The sequence below is a fragment of the Carassius auratus genome, unplaced genomic scaffold, assembly GCF_003368295.1.
Source record: "Carassius auratus strain Wakin unplaced genomic scaffold, ASM336829v1 scaf_tig00216849, whole genome shotgun sequence".
In the NCBI taxonomy this organism is placed as follows: domain Eukaryota; kingdom Metazoa; phylum Chordata; class Actinopteri; order Cypriniformes; family Cyprinidae; genus Carassius; species Carassius auratus.
In genome coordinates this window covers 351,763-369,631 of record NW_020528766.1, presented here as the reverse complement: position 1 = coordinate 369,631, position 17,869 = coordinate 351,763, and the positions used below count along the sequence as shown (strand labels likewise).

The 17,869-nt window shown below is 35.2% G+C and overlaps 1 protein-coding gene across 1 annotated transcript in view; it reads right to left on the bottom strand.

Moving 5' to 3' along the window:
• Positions 1–17,578, bottom strand: part of tcerg1l (transcription elongation regulator 1 like) — a 79,019-nt gene extending 61,441 nt beyond the window's left edge. Inside the window, exons 1-4 of the mRNA XM_026264094.1 lie at positions 17,020–17,578; positions 15,924–16,250; positions 12,161–12,307; positions 11,396–11,576 (exon numbers count right to left, since the gene is read on the bottom strand). Of these exons, the coding sequence (XP_026119879.1) occupies positions 11,396–11,576; positions 12,161–12,307; positions 15,924–16,181 (586 nt within the window). The 5' untranslated portion in view covers positions 16,182–16,250; positions 17,020–17,578. The remainder of the gene's footprint in view (positions 1–11,395; positions 11,577–12,160; positions 12,308–15,923; positions 16,251–17,019) is intronic.
• Positions 17,579–17,869: the final 291 nt, after the last annotated feature.

Sequence of the window (17,869 nt, the reverse complement as noted above, 5' to 3'; positions counted from 1 at the left end):
ACCTTCCTGCATAAAAAATGATATGTATGAAGAATTTCAGTCAGGTTTTAGGCCCCACCATAGCACAGAAACTGCACTTGTTAAAATTACAAATGACCTGCTCCTTGCGTCAGACCAAGGCTGCATCTCATTTCTAGTCTTACTTGATCTTAGTGCTGCGTTCGACACCATAGATCATGACATACTCATAGATCGATTACAAAACTATACAGGTATTCAAGGGCAGGCTCTAAGATGGTTTAGATCCTACCTGTCCGATCGCTACCATTTTGTTTATTTAAATGGGGAGTCATCTCATTTATCATCAGTAAAATATGGAGTGCCACAAGGATCCGTCCTAGGTCCCCTTCTATTTTCAATATATATGTTGCCCCTTGGTAATATTATTAGAAAATACGGAATTAGCTTCCACTGTTATGCTGATGATACTCAGCTATATATCTCAACGAGACCAGATGAAACTTCCCAATTATCTAAGCTAACAGAGTGTGTTAAAAATGTAAAAGATTGGATGACACACAATTTTCTCCAATTAAATTCGGATAAGACCGAGATACTAATTATTGGACCAAAAAACACTACACAGAATCTTGTAGATTACAATCTGCAACTAGACGGATGTACTGTTACTTCCTCTACAGTCAGAAATCTGGGTGTTATATTAGACAGCAATTTGTCTTTTGAAAATCATATTTCCAATGTTACAAAAACTGCATTCTTCCATCTTAGAAACATTGCCAAGCTACGAAACATGTTATCTGTTTCTGATGCAGAAAAGCTAGTTCATGCATTCATGACCTCTAGACTGGACTATTGTAATGCACTTCTAGGTGGTTGTCCTGCTTCTTCAATAAACAAGCTACAGGTCGTCCAAAATGCAGCAGCTAGAGTCCTTATGAGGTCAAGAAAATATGATCATATTACCCCAATTTTACAGTCTCTGCACTGGCTACCTATTAAGTTCCGTATCAGTTACAAATTATCATTACTTACCTATAAGGCCCTAAATGGTTTAGCTCCAGCGTACCTAACTAGCCTTCTACCACGCTACAACCCATCACGCACCCTAAGGTCACAAAACGCTGGACTTTTGGTCGTTCCTAGGATAGCAAAGTCCACTAAAGGAGGTAGAGCTTTCTCACATTTGGCTCCCAAACTCTGGAATAGCCTTCCTGATAATGTTCGGGGTTCAGACACACTCTCTCTGTTTAAATCTAGATTAAAAACACATCTCTTTCGCCAAGCATTCGAATAATGTTTCTTTTTAATTGTGAGTGTAGTTGCATCTGTTCAAAGTTGCATTTTTATTCATTAGCTTGGGTTAAACTAATTTTACTTTGTTGGATCAGCAGCTATGCTAATGATGTCTGTATTTTGTTTCTATGTTTCGCCACGGGATTTACATCCCGTGGTAACTAGGATTTAAACAAGCTCCAGTCTGGATCCAGAACACCTGAGAAGAGATGATGCTGACCCTCAGAGGACCTCAGATGATGCTAACCTTGAATCAACAAACAGAACTAACAATTATTGCTAAATGTGTGACTGAATCATATAATAACTTAATAATATTGATAGTTCATCGTCTATCTGACTACGTCTTGTATTATTATTATTATTTTTTCTAAAATCCTGTCAAATGTGCACAAACTACTAGCTACTACTAAATATTGTAGAAACATAATTTTCTGTAAAGTTGCTTTGTAACGATTTATTTTGTAAAAAGCGCTATACAAATAAACTTGAATTGAATTGAATTGAATTGAACCTTGTTAACGAGAACATCATAAAGTGTGCTGGGAGCAGCCTTGTTCTGTGAGGCTGTTTTTCAGCGGCAGGGACTGAGGGACTCATCAGAGTAGAAGTTAAGCTCAACGCACCAAAATATAGAGATAGCCCTGATGGAAACCCAGTGCAGAGCATTGAGAACTTCAGACTTGGCAGAAAGTTCACCTTTCAACAGGACAGTGACCCTAAGCACACAGCAAGAGTGGCTTATAGACTACTCTGTGAATGTCAAACCAAATCAAATATTTCTGGAGATACCTAAACATCAATCATCCAACTTGAAAGCGCTTGAGAGGAGAAGAAGAAAAATGGCAGATAATTGTCAAATGCTGATGAGCAAAGCTTGATGCATTATAGTCCAAAAACTTGAGGCTGTAATGGTGCTTTAGCTAAGTACTGGGTTAAGCAATGTACTTATTTCAGATTTTCATTTTTAAAAATGTACAAAGTTGTGAGAGTTCTGTTTTTGCTTTGCTATTATGGTGTATGAGTGTAGATTAATGTGGAATAAAAATAATTTAAAGCAGTTTAACACAAGGCTGCAACATAACAAAATGTGAAGAAAAAAAAATAGAAAGTGATTAAATACTTTCACAAGGCACGGGGTTAGGTTAGGGTTAGGGTTAGGGTTGATTTTCACGCTGATGTGAATAAAAAAAGGATGAACATTTGACAAATAAATCAGCATAAAATATTGGTTTATCGGTACATGACAGCCAGCACGAGTAATATTATGGATTGATACATGGCTTACTCCGCCGAACAGACATGTGAACCTTCAGAAGGTGGAGTTGGCCCTGGGGGATGAAACTGCACTGAAGATGGAAATATAAGTCTGAGCTATTACAGCTTCTATTTTGTACTGAACATATTTCTTATTTCCTTTGGTTGGATGTAAACACTGTAGAGCACAGATTATTAATGCTGGACCTGGAATGCATAGCTGGCGGCAGATTCTGTGTTGGGTGGATGAAGAATGCCAGAATCTCAGGAAATTATTTGCTTCAGATATTGATTTGCTCTGTTTTCATTATGCTACGATTTAATATTGGAGTTTTCAGGCTTGCAGCTTCACCAGTCATTTTCAGAACAAAATTGAATCTAAAAGCATTTTAATTTTCTTTTGCATTATTGAAAAAAAAAAAAAAAGAATATTATTAAAAAACCTATAATTAATATTACATGCAAATGAAAGGCTACATCTGAACAGCATATGGCAAATACCTATTTCCCTCCAATAACATTATGCAAGCAAATTGTATTTTTATTTACTTTAATCTCTTAAGCCTGTAACATACTCTGAGTATGTGTACACAGATGTTTCAAGCTACGCAAACAGGATTTTGTACATCATTCCAAAATGTCAAACTGAAGTTCATTAAAAAATGTAGGTGAACATGTAATTCTTACTGCTGCCACAAGAGGTGTTAAAGAGTGAAGTGTCGTCTTATGCGTTTATACATTTGGAAGATGCTTTTATCCAAATTGGACTTGTGTTGTTTTGATAGTTACATTTTGAACCAGTTAGGTTCAAAACTTTAAATTAAGTTCATCCAAGCCCCTGGGAATCAAAGCTACAGGAAAGTATGATGTGATTTAGCCAATGGTCTCTTTCATCTGAATTTTCAGGTGAAAAAATAAGATAAATATCTCTTTCAGGCAAAATTCCAGGTAAAAAAAAAGAAAAGCCAACTGCCTAATACAGGCGAATTTTGAAGGGGAAAATATTTGTATCCTTTTTTTTAATTAGGGTGACTACCCGTCCCACTTTGTGTTATACCGCACAGCACTTTGCCTCCTTGTCCCACATGTCACATATTGAGAAAATATCCCACATTTTCATCAGTCTGTTGATTTTTAATTGTCATATCAAGAAAGCATGCATGTATTTTTTGCCTTTTTAAGAAAGCTTTTTATTTATTCTTTTTGCAACGTAGTTTCACCTATATTTAACAACATTATTCAGAAGAAGCAACCCACCTCACACAAATACAAAATATTTTTTTTTAAATCCTATCCAATGGTTGAAAAGAAAGGAGTAAACATGGCCACTAAAAGACTGTGATGACTGTCAATCAAAATATGGAGCAGGTGATTCCCTGTGTTCCCTGTCAGAAAACAAACTTGCCCATGTTTTGGATAATTCTGTAAAGTAAAAGATATTTCACAAGGCATCATAATAGCAACAAAAAAAGAAAATGTTCTTTCAGTTATGACTGTGCTCAGTGCAACGAAAACACGTTGTGAATACAATCTTTTGGCGCTTTCCAGAGCACAAACACAAATGCCCACTAGAGCGTTTACCAAATCTGTTTCACCAGTATCCTATTATTAAAGTTTTAAACTGAGGGTGCTTTTCACTGCGTGAGAAAACACACGTGTGGTGTGAGTGTGAGAGGGTGATAAAAGTGTCAATTGGGTGATTTTCATGCCGAATGCGTTAGAGTTGGCAGCCCTACACTGTAAATCAGTATTTACCAGTAGTAAATTTATCTTCTGCTTTGTCCCACAAAATCACATCTATTGTCCCGCAACAGATCTATTGTCAGGTGGTCACCCTAGAGTGAAAGGTGACAGTTTAGCTAATTGTCTCTTTCAGGGGAAATTTGTTTTGAAAAGTCTACCAATTATCTTTTTGCATGTGTATTTTCAGGTGAAACATCAGCCAACTGTCAAACAGTCAGAAGAGAATCATAATGAAAGAGTTCAGCATGATTATATCTGGATAGTAAAAGCATAATATACAGTTCTGCTTGTGGACTTTTGTTTCTACTTGCAGCTAAGTATCTTAAAATAATGATATCTTTGCCAAATGTGATACATCTATTAACTTTGGTAAATCCAGTGATTAGTTCTTCTTCAGAGCATTCATATCAACCCAATACCAGACAGCAGATCGCATCTTCCGACTGAATTGTATTTAGCAGTTTTGTACGAAATGTGCATCAGACAATCTGTTAAAGAACTGTGGGCGTGACGTGAGACTAAGACTGTAGAAGCAGGCTTATTAAAATCGAGAAAGTTGAGGAAAACACCACATTATGACAGACATCAGCACTATGACAGGAACAACACAATCCTTTTTTTAGACAGGGAAATGCTATAAGTGCCGCATCCATTTATCTTGAGAATATCTAGCGCCCCTAATAAAGTAAGCTGTTACCTCAGGGAAAAAGCTCTTTAACTGCTGCTGACCTGTGTGGATGTGTTTGCAGACGTCAAGAACTTCCTTCTCCCTGCGGTAAGGAAGTGTGACTACGAGGACACAAATTGGACTTCCTCACACTGTTCGATTGTGAGAACGCCGCACACCCTCTGGCACCAATTACTGCATCGGCTAACGCTTATCAACGGTTCGAGCCCGTGAGGATGTCTTTGTAAGAACAACTCTCAATACAACTCCACAGCTGATTCCCGGACACAGACATCTAACTTCTGAAGTTCAGATTTTTCCCAAAGCTTTGCTGTGCTGAGGGTGAATAACTATCGCTTCGTAACTGACACCGAGGTGTGTGCAAGAAAATGGTTTGATCCATTCACCTTCATGTCGAGATAAGCTCATCAAAGGTGAAGACAAATATAAAGAAGATTTTGTAATTCTCCAGATCAAAGATTAACTTTTAAATTCTCAGGCAACTTGCCTGTGGCCTAAAGAAAAAGACAGGCAACAGACGGAGTAAATGCTTATTTTTTGCCCCAAAAGAGTCATAAAAAAAAGTTTTGTATATTTAAAAACAGATTTTTTTAGCGCCTCTGTAGAGTGATTCTGCTGTGGGATAAAAATAAAAAAGGTTATTGTGACTGTTTTTCACAATTCTGAGTTTATATCTCATAATTCTGAGAAAGAAAGTAAGAATTGCAAGATTCAAAGTCACAATTTTGAAGAAAAGTAAGAATTGCTATGTAAACTGAATTCTGACTTTTTTGAATTCTGAGAATTTGCTACATTTAAACAGAATTCTCATTTAAAAAGTCAGTACTACAAGATGTACTGTAAACCCAGAATTATTAGAAAAATTTAGAATTTGCCAGATGTAAACTCAGAATTCAAAGAAAAATAAAGTAAGAATTGTGAATTGTAAATTCAAAATGCTGAAGAAAAAAATCAGAAATGCTAGATGTAAACTGTGCAATTCCTTGTTTTTTTTTTTTTTTTCAGAAAAGAACCCCGAATTGTGAGATAAACAAAATTACCTTTTTGTTTTTCATCCTGTAGAGGAAACAAGTTTCCATACATTTCAATCACACACTGCCTGTCAAACTCCATGTAGATGTTCATAACCTATTCCTGAACGTAAAAATAATAGTTTATGGGCTTCCAGAAAAATTTCCATTCCATTAAATAGAAGTTTAAAATGTAAGCTGTTTCGTGACCTTTATAGCATGCAAGAATGTAACATTACTCATAAATCTCACTTTAAATATATACCTCAATTTTTAACCCAGTAGGCACAACTCTAAATAAGATGCTCCAGATACATCACAAAAACATCAGTCACAACAAACGGATTTACATCGATATATGCAAAAGAAACAAGTAATTTCCTCCCATCTCAACATTTTTCAGCCATAGAAACAGGCTCCTGGTGCTTTCTGGGTGATGGGGTGTAGAGATATGATTTTTGGTTTATGAAGCATACAGACGCAACCACAAACCATAGAAGTGTTTGACAGATGGCAGCAGACTTTACTTTCACACCCACATCTGTTATTTCCATCATTATATTTTCTTTAATACCTCAAAACCACATAAACCTTGATGGTTTCGGTTGAGCGCACGCTACACTGAAGCTCCAATACCTGCCCCTGTGTAGAGATTCATGGTTTCTTTTGAACTTTGTATTCATCAAATTATATTTAATAACAAATTACATAAACGCTGCTTCTTGAATATAAAGAAGCACAACTGCTTAAAAAAAGACATGTTTCTTAAACAACATTTTAGCATATTAGAATGATTTCTGAAGGATCATGTGACATTGAAGACTGGAGTAATGATGCTGAAAATTCATCTTCGATCATAGGAATAAATAATATTTTAACATATATTCAAATAGAAAACCGTTATTTTGAATTATAATAATATTTCAAAATAAATCAAATCAGATTAATCAAATAAATGCAATCTTGGTGAGCATAAGCATCTATAGTTAAAAAAGATCTCAAAAATCTCACCAATCCCAAACATTTGAGTGGCAGTGCAAGATAATGATTTTTTAATTATCTGATCATATATCTGATCTTTTGCTCTATGGAAGACCTTAAATCACATTTGTGTCCACATTCAAATTCAAAATTATTGAAGATTGACACCAATTGTTGAATGTATCTGATTCTAAATAGACAAAATAAGAGTGAGAATTCGTAAATAACAAATTATTTTTGGCATGTTTTTACAGAATTGGTACATTGCTCCTTTAAAACATGCAATGACAACACAAATATGGACATAGATTTTAGTACAGTGAAGTTTCAAATTCATTTTGATTGATTTTGAAGTTTGATGACTGAATTTGTAGCATTCTAATGCTCTAAAGTTAGAGTCTGCATCTAATACTACTCAAAAGTATTATTCATATGTCTGACCGGAAGGAAAGCTTTAAATCAACATTTTCTATGGCTTTACATCTTTATACAGTTACTATAGGGTACAGATATACATTCCAGGTTGGAGAGACTCAAACCGGGTTACTGCTCCGCCTGTGGAGAGAGTCTGAACTTGAGCGAGAGATTATTCAGGGTGGTATACGTCTAACAACTGTCATCGGCTATAGAAAGAGACCATTTGTCAAAGCTCAGTTGCTAGTCGAGATGCACAAGTGTTTTTCAGTGTTAAAAAAGTATATTGACCGTGACTCAACCCCCTATATAAACACACACACACACACACACATACTCTCTCTCATACTGTCAGGAATACATCTGTCATAGCCTCTTAATAGAACTCTCTGAATGAAACTATATTGGACATAGTTGGGTGGACTACAGAAACACATACTACTCAGTAGTTCTGCTCCCTGAATGAGCTTCCTATCTAAACTGCAAGTTAAGACATCGAAGGCACATTTACAGCAGGGTAACATTGATGTACAGTTTCTTAACCTAATTTAATTACGGTCCAAATGGCTAGACAAATTCGAGCTGTTCGGAGACAGAGAAATTAAGACAGTATTTAGAGAGAAACTCTTTTCAGACGGTTTAACTTACCCTGACACAAGAGCTGGAGAACAACAGTCAAGACAACCTTGAGTGAATGACATTCTTACAAGACAAAACAAAATACGGCATTTTTAGATTGGACTCTAAAGAGATATAACTACAGTCTTATAAGCTGAATTAAAATACATTAAATTGAAATATGTCTGATAAATAATGAAAAGCTTTCAAATATAATGAATAATCATTGCATGTTCACTCGAAAGTATATTTGTTTACTTATTTTTATGGTTATATAACTCTCTTTTAAAATATTATTAATATTTATTCAAAAAAAAAAAACTCAATGTCGTGATTGAAAAATATTTACAATTAACGTCTGTAATAATTATATATGTGTTTATTATTAATATTGTTGTTGCTGTTTTTTTATTTTTTTATATAAGTTAGGGTTAGGGTCATTTAACCCTAAGCCTACTCTTTTTAAATATAATATTCAACCTCAAAATCAATATCTTAATGAAAAAATATTTATAAATAACCATATAGTTATATAATAATATTTAATTTATGCAGTTATTATTATTGTTATTATTATATGCACAATTTGCTAAATAAATCCTGTCTAAACAAACCACTAAACATTTATAAATACTTTACAAAATATATAATAATAATATAAACAGTCATATTTCGTCTAATTTGCATCTGCATTCATATATTCTTCATAAGACAGTCACATTCATTTGCTAAATAATTGTTTAGGCATTAAGATTAAGAAAATTGTTCAGAGCAAGAAGTATTAGCATGTTTTTCCAGCTGAGTAGAAGTTGAGCTCTTCAAGTGATATTGATTATATTTCAGAAGTCAAGATGAACTGAAGCATACCAGGAGAACATTAACATTGTTCAGAATATCTATTGTCTTTATTAATACTTTTCAAAACTTCACTCTATTCTAAAGCACACTTGAAGTGTTAAACATGTAAAGGCATAGAAGCAAAGGTCAAATCTTTATCGTCAGTTCAGCCTCAGTCTCACAGAGCTTGTGCAGGAACTGTGCTGCTAAGATATTCCATTCACTTCCTCTCATTATAGACTTTGCCATCTGAAAGAGAGAAAACCCTCTACAGGAGTGGACTTTTCATCTCACAAGGACTAATCTTTGAACGGCACTTGAGTGCATCTGCAATCTAATTCATCACTGCTTACCTGAAAGTGTCTGTAGCTAAAGACTTGTGATCAGGGAAGAGCACAGGTGTAGCAGACTGGCGCTCTGCTGGAGGGCAAGAGTGGTTGGAATTAAATTCAGCGCTATATGAAACATCGCTCAGCTGCATCTGGATCCCTGGTCTGTTTTCAATTTAACTTGTTCACTGTGGGTAAATGTAATATTTTAAGGGGTCACTTCATGCTCTTTGATTGATTGGATTGCTGGGTGTGTAGATTTCACACTTTGCCATATAAATGCATCTCCACACAATGGATCTGATCTAGTATCCCCGTGCTCGCTCATTTTTGGATTGCGGAGCTCACAAACTTTTCCATGATGAGGTTTCTTTTGTAAAGAGCAAAGTTTATGTGGTGTAAATCTAAGCTTATAACCTTGTTTTAATTTTTTTTTTTTTTTTTCAACAAAAGATTTCATTTCTCAAAGAATAGTTTGTTATTACTTTGTAAAATAATAACATTTTATTAAATTTAATTTAAAAGAATCGCAAAAACAACAGTAGTATTAAAATAGTTTAGAAAATAGTTATTAAAATAGTTTGTTAAAGCATATACTATTATAGCATTATAGCATAACATACTATAAACTTGATATCGCACTATACTCATTCATCATTATCTTTGCGAATTACATAAATGCTGCTTTTTGTTGAGGTTTGGGTTTCTCAGACTGTTAACCTGTTTGAGCAGATTCCTTTCCCCAATCATACATCTCTACTTTTTATTTATTTTTTATTATTATAAACAGCCGAGAGTTTTTAATGAGAATACCTGAGTTGAAATTTCCCACTTCTGAACTCAATGCATTCAAGTAAATGAAATGTTTTTGTTACATGTACACCAGTACAGCTTTTTGTTCTTGTATGTTATATGTCGTATGGTGTTATTGGGACCCCTCCTACAAGATTTTAGTAGCTTCTTTGGGGTTTCCCCTTTTTAAACACATTAACCTTTCTGTAACTATTGTTAATTCTGTCTTTAAAAATGATGAAGTGTGTGAAATAAATTCTTCAAATCAAATCAAATCAAAAATCAATAGGTGGCACCATGATTGAACATGGTCATGGCCTAAATATTTTATGCAAGTTATGGCCTAAATATAATTCATAAACACAAAATGCTCTTATTTGTCATTGATTGCATTGATTAAAGCATATCCAAGCAACTTCATTTATGACATTATAAACTTTAGTATAGGGTCCAATTCACACTAATAACTAGTTGCTAATTAGCATGTCTATTATTAACATATTGGCTGTTTATTAGTGCTTATAAAGTACATATAATGCATTACATCCATAATCCTACACAATACCATAAACTTAACAACTAACTTATAAACTATTAATAATCAGCAAATAAGGAGTTAATTGAGGCAAAAGTCATAGTTAATGGTTAATTAATAGTGAGAATTGGACCCCAATTTTTTTTTTATATATATATATTTTCGCCACCATTTTTGTGTAATATGTAAATGGTGGAATCATGTGTAAGTGCATTTTTTTTGCTAATTCTGCACTCTGGAAATGTCTTAAAACTTATGTATAATGCATACTAACAGTCACAGAGGGATAAAAGGGTCAGCTACACTCATTTATAGAAACACTTTAGTTTAAACACATGCATTATTAAATATTTCAAAGGTTCAGAGTTCACAAGATTCTGCAAAACAGGAATGACCCTAAGATGCTTGGTACATAAAGCGTGTAGTATACATTAGTCAGATTACCAGAATCAAATAGCATAATTTGCTTGTACTGCATACTCATTATGGGTCTTCATTAAGCCCTCTTAAGCAGACTTCAGTGCACGCTCTGGTTGATTAAACCAAACTATGATTGAAAAAGAGCTGAAATTTGAACTAATTTTGGATTCATTTCATAAGCTCAAATCAAACCCCCTCTCTTCCCACACACAAAAACACAGACGGAGGGAGTGACAGCCTCGCTTCGGGTATTTGCTCCGTAAAATCTCAGCTGACAATCCTCTGATATTGTTATATCAAGTTAAATAAGAAGATTAAAGTTACAAAGGAAAAGCTGTTTAAAAAGAAACCAATGAGCCAAGCAGATGCACTAGAAGCAGAACCTGAAAGAGTCTAGGGACTAAACAGGAAACAGAAAGCATTTTTATAAAGCCCTCTGATGAATGTTAGCCAAACAGCGAGCCAGAATCACAAAGGTAGGAAAATGGGTGTTGGGATCATATATTCTCCCTCCTACCTGAAACGCGCCTGGGTGTCAAAAGTAGAGTGTGGATATTCCTGGACGCTGCAGCTGGCCTATATATGCTCAACGCTGTTTGATTTGTCCGCAGCAGTGGCTTTTCCTGATGCTGGAAAATTCCCATTTCCTCCGGACTGATCCAGGTGGTCTCAAGAGCTAAAGTGTTGTTTAGATAAAACTGTCAATAAGAAAAAGAGAAATCAGTTACAGAATGATGAAAAAATGGAGTTTCCCCAGAAGAGTTGTTCTTATGTGCCCAAGAGCGGATATGAGGTTTCCATTAAATATACATGCATGGACTCACTTTATATTAGGTGGCCTTAACTACTATGTACTTACATTTAAATTAATCATACAATGCACTTATTGTTTACATGCATGCTTTTACATTGTACTTATATATTTTTAAATACTTGTATGTAATTACATCTGCAATTAATTTCTATAATTACATTTATAATCACACCCATATTATATAACAATACATTATATTATATTACATACAAAACCTATGCATTTAATAAATACTTTATATATAAATACTTTTTTTCTTCTTCTTTTTTTTTGTGCATTAAACAGGATGAGATTCTTTGCATCAATAATCAGTAAAACAGTAAGATTAGGAGAAAATATTCTGAATTATCATAAAAAATAGCATGCCATGCAACTTTTTGTTTTGATTTAGAGGTGAAATATGGCATTCTTGACAGGTTTCGTGAGATTCACAAAATATAATCAAATCCCATGAATGCTTCTTTTTACCTTGTAGTCAGGCACACGTTTTTCCACCCAGCCCTTGCCGTAATGTGGAGGCAGGACCGTCCGGTATACATGAGGAAACACTGGAAGTAGATCCACACTTGCAGAAGGTTGGAAACCCAACACATGAGGCCTGGACGGGATCTCCCACTGGGACAGCCAAGCAGAAGAGAAGAACAAATTACCGCTGAGATCTATTCTGAATCATCTCATTAAGAAGAAGTGAAGAACTGAATCGGGCCTGGCTGGAATGAAAGATGTTAAGAAACCACTTCGGTCATTTATGTTTTGGAAGTCTTTTTGGAATAACACCTGCTGTTCTTCACCAACAGCAACAGAAGAAATGATAAGTTCCCAAGTATCAGCACAAAACATGAAATGGTTTTCCCTCATAACATTTATGGCAGCAGACTTTTCTGGAACAGAGAATCCGCTAAACCTCTTGTTAGTAGTTCTTTACTGTGGGATGATTGGGAAATTCACTTCATTTGCTGGCATCAGTGGTTCCATGAAGGACCTTTAACATCCATGGAACCTTTCAAAACCTTTTTATTAAAGGATCTAAAAATATCCTCTAAATGTTCTTAATACTAAGAAAAAATAGCTTTGTGTGTGTGTGCAACTGAGCCACTTTGCATGCACACAAACACACAAATAAACATACATACACACATTGAGTTCTACAGCCATATACTGTAGTGGCTATTGATATTTTTTATATTTTTATATTTTTATACCATCATATGTCACCAGATGTCACCAAACTCATCCAAAAATTTAAGGTTTTGGCTGTCCGAATTTACTGGGTTTTTATTAGTATTATTAGCATTTATTTATTTATTTATACTTTAAAAGTATCAGAAATATTAAATATAACTTAAAAATAAGCATATTTTACATAAAAAATATGGTACTGGTAAATACATAAAAATCACCAAAAAAAAAAAAAACATTTTTATTAATTGATCGTTTACTGAAAAATTCCTTTTTTTTGAACATTTTTTTGTTTTGCAAAAAAAAAAAAAATGGCTTAAAAAAGGTTCATTAAATCACCAGTTTAGAGATGTTTTTTCTAAAGAACAAATAAATAAATTGTTGAATTTCTTTGTGGAAAATAAGCCACTTTGATGGCCAACTTTTATTTTTCTAGAATGTGAAATGTGAAGGCTATGTATTCAAGATTATCTTCATTGTCAGATACTGTTGTTTTTGGCTGCCCTTCAAACGCAGTTTAAACACACAACAATTATTTCAATATGAAATCAAAACTAGCATTTTAATACCCAATCCTGATCCAAACCACCTTTCATTCAGTACTTTCATAAGTAACACCTAAAAACACATCATATCACAAGGAAAAATGGGTTGTGGGCATAATAACATGTTGACTTTGAAGCTAGGAAAGTTCTCTGCAGACTATGCTGTATTCTTCTGCGTTCAGCTGTTCTATCACGCTCTGCTCTGCGTCAATGCCTCTCTGCAGTAGCAGTCAATCAAATGCTTCTGAAGGCTGTCTGCAACTGAAGTCTCTGTTTAAATAATATACTCTTTCCCACTGTCTCTCTCTCTCTCTTTCTCTCTATGGTTCCAGTACAGTGCGACTGAGTTCATGCTTGCCACCTCCTCTGAACGGTACTTTAATGATGTGAAAGTGCTCAATGCCAGGGCTGTGGAGCAGTGGTGATCATGCCTCTGCCCGGCACACAGATTAAATGTCACGCTGAGTTTGAGTCGTGAGGGGGAACCAGCTGCGGATGTGAGGGTCATCTTGAGCGCAGCACCTCTAGTGGTGAAGCAGTGGAGATGAAGGGAGGTATTTGGATTTTTTGCTTTTAGGGTGGCATCAGTTCACCAAAAGTGATCAGATGTTATCAAAATCAAATATTGTCCTGCACATTTCAGTCCTTCCTGGCCATATTACTATAGGCATATTCTAGCAGCTGCCAGTCCATCTGAAAAAAAAAGGGAACTACTGTTTCAAGTTTTTATCAAGACCTTGACCTTGTCACCTTGACTAATTCATTACAACAGAAATTCTAAATGCTCAAATGAAGATATTTCATTTGGTGCTGGTGATTGTACACTACTTTTAAAGTAGCCATTTACATATTTACTGCACAAATGGCAGATGCACATCATGTTTAGGCAAAAATTACTATAGGATCACTATCTAATGCCACAGAAAAATAATGTTTTTGACAAAAAAAAAAAAAAGTACAAAAAGGAAAAGTAAATAGATTAAGACAGCAAAATATTACTCACCGCATGCACACACTAATAGGTGACATATGATCTTCAACCAGAGCCAGTTATAGCTACTGTCTTTACATGTTATTTTTATTATCATAAATGCCAGTTTCCCAGTTGGAAACTGAATATGAACAGCCGCTCAAGTTGTCTTTACAACTGGGAAACTGACATTGTTTGAATATGTGAATTAGGTGAACCATAAACTTTTACTAAAAGAACTATTGCTTTAGTGAATTACATTTTGTTATTTTTTCCAACAACATATTCACTGATTTTTCTTGCCATTACAGTCATGTATATTTACATATATAAATAACCATTTGATGAATTTTGTTTGTATTTTACACAGCAAAAACAACACTTATTTTACAGAAACTTTATGACTAGATTACTATCTAGATGTGAATATTTACAATAGAGTGGGTGATCTTTATATGTTTATCAGTGAATGGGATGATCCTTTTTTTCAAAATCCATTGGATATTAAATATGTTTAAAAAATCAACCTAGTGTCCTCCACCATTCATATTCCTTCCAACAAGAAAGCCCTTGACTTCGCCTATGACTTCAGAAGTGAGAAATAAGAATTTCCAGACAGCATGTGAAGACAGCAGCAACAAACTAAGATCAAAATGCAAGTTTTGTGGATTTCAGTCTGTTTGTTTCCTCTGAGATCTTCCAAATGCTCTCCTACAAGTTAACAAAATATACACATGTAAAATTGATTCTGTTTTCTTAGAAAATTGACCACAAATATGTATGACTCATCTTTTTCCACAGGGCTGTATACATTTTCTTTATTTCCCCCCAATAAAATGCTTCCAGAATAAGAATCTTTCTCTCTCTGAGATCTCAACAGCAAGCTAATCATTAGGGAAGGTGTGATGCAAACTAAAGGCTTCTGGCTATTTAAAAATAAGCACGAGTCCTTCAGTTTTTACCCCAGATTGCTGTTTCAATACCAAATCACACGTCATCATATCAACACCAAAAAAGAAAATAGTACTCGGGGTGTTTAATGCATCAAGATGGTATCTTAAAGCCTTTAATGAGAGATCATGCAAAATTTGTTTCGTTAGCAATTTCAGTACTTATTTTCACTTATACAAATAATCAACGGGGTATTGTGTAATAAGTTGAATAGTGCTGTATCTAAACATTAAGTTCAGGTAAAATCTCATTACTTTTCAGGACATTGGCTGACAGAATTTAAATTAAAGGCATACTGTATGTTTTATTTGACATCTTATAACTCCATAGAGGTCCTAAAGCTTCACCCCACAGCAACAGAGTAAAAGTCAAAAACTTTTAAGACAAAACAAAGTCATAGTGAAATGAAGTCCCTTTGAGTTTTCAGTTGATTTGATAGAAGCAAATGTTTCTGATACATGTGATTTATTAAACATTCACTTTCATTGTGTCATGCACACCATATCAAACATCTACATATATTCTGAAAATTTGATTCAGATTAATAATTGAAGGCATAGGTCTTTTTTATTTCAAGCCCTGTTACCTGAACACTGGGCAGACTGAACTGACTGATGGTCGCGGGTTCCGCGGCGGCCGCGCGCATCACGGGCACAAACGGATCGCAGGACATCTGCCATCCCGAGACCGTCTGAATCACCGGAGGAGGGCGAGAGGAGATGAGCACGGGAGGAGCCGCCCGACACAGTCCGGAGGAGTTCGGGACCATCCATAGCCACGGAGGAGCTTCGGCGCTCACGTGCCACAGCTGAGGCTGAGCTTTAACGCGCTGGACCGGGATCATTACTGCTGCATCATATACAGCTCAAAAGAAGGATGGATGGATACCGAGAAAGCTGTCTGTGCAGTGACACTGGAAAAACAAAAACAAAATCAGAAAGATAACTAGATATCGCATATTTAGCCGCACCCCAGCGACAAAAATAGACGGATTTATTTATTTATTTATTTATTTATTTAAATGCATGGTAAAAACTCAAGAGAATCCCGTAAGAGTCTGTATAAGCGAACGTGTGCACTGGTCACAGACAATCTTGCTGTAAACAGGCAAAACTCATTATGTTAGGCCTACTTTGAGAATCAGAATATGAATAAAACATATGCTCACTGAAACATAATAAACAGACTCCCCTCCCAAATTCTGCAGCACATGCGTGCTCATGGGCTAAAACAGGTGGATGCGAAACGCATTATAAAAAAAAAAAAAAAAAAAAAAAAGCGAAAATGGAAAAGTTATTCTGGCTCGTTCACTAAAATAAACCAACGTGTTTTTTTTTCTAATGCACTGTCCAAAAGTCTCTGAAAGTTATGCTTATTTTAGCACATAACAAAAGCACAAAAACGCATATGCATAAATTATGATAACCACATGAGCAGAACTTGCTGTTTTCTCCACAGATAATCCTAAACATTAAACTGTCATCACGGAAATCAGAATCTGATAAAATAAAAATTAAAAAGTACATTGAAATCTAATAAACAGACCCCCTCCTAAAATTCTGCAGCACGTGCATGGACTTACACATTACTCAAGAGCTTTGCTGTGTTACTTAAACAGAAAAAAAAGTTATTCTGGCCCTTTTATTTTATTTTTTTAAGATGCACCAAACATGCAAACTCACCTATAGTGTGATGGGTTTGGAAAATCCTTTTAGTTCAACATAATCTGTCGCTTTATAAAAATAAATAAATGATGCACAATACAAACAGATAAGTTAAATATCGAAACGTATCTACAGTCGAAGATTTCTAAGAATATCCGGTGAGAAAGGTGTCCTAAGTGTCCAAAGCGCAGAGAATACACGGATCACCGTGCGTGCGTTCACGCGCCGTGGATCGCGCTTTCCATGTGCACGATTACACCCGCGGGTTGCTCATCTCGCTTACAAGAGCTCCGTGGGAATCTCGTGGAAATCTGTTCACTGTCAAGCCGATGGTTCTCCAGCCTCCCGCAGTGGTGCCTCGTAGAGCATCGCAAAATCACCCCTCATTACATTATAATCCCCTGTTTCTCATCATGCTTGTAGAACTTGTGTCTGTGATGTAGACAATCCTCGATGATGAACAGATTCGACTGTGTTTTTGCTCTGCTGAAAGTCCTCCTGACAGTCCAGACCGGGTGCATTTGCTTTCTGAGCGGATCTGATGGCGCCGTGCGCAGCACAACACAGTGCGTCAGGACGCGCAACTCGCACTCTGATGATTTGGGATGATTAGAATATTGTGACAACTGTTTTAATCTGCTAACAGTAACACGAGTTACCTGGTTTAAAACCAATTTGGATTTTTTTTTTTTAATTTTTTTTTTATATAAACTTATTTAAAATGAACAACAGTCAAATATCTGAAAAGTTCGTGACATATTGAAGCTAGCATTCAAATAAATTATACAGCTTTAATCACTTACCAGTTTGTGATTAGGTCCGAGCATTATAATAATTAATAAAGGCTATTATAATATTATTAGTATTT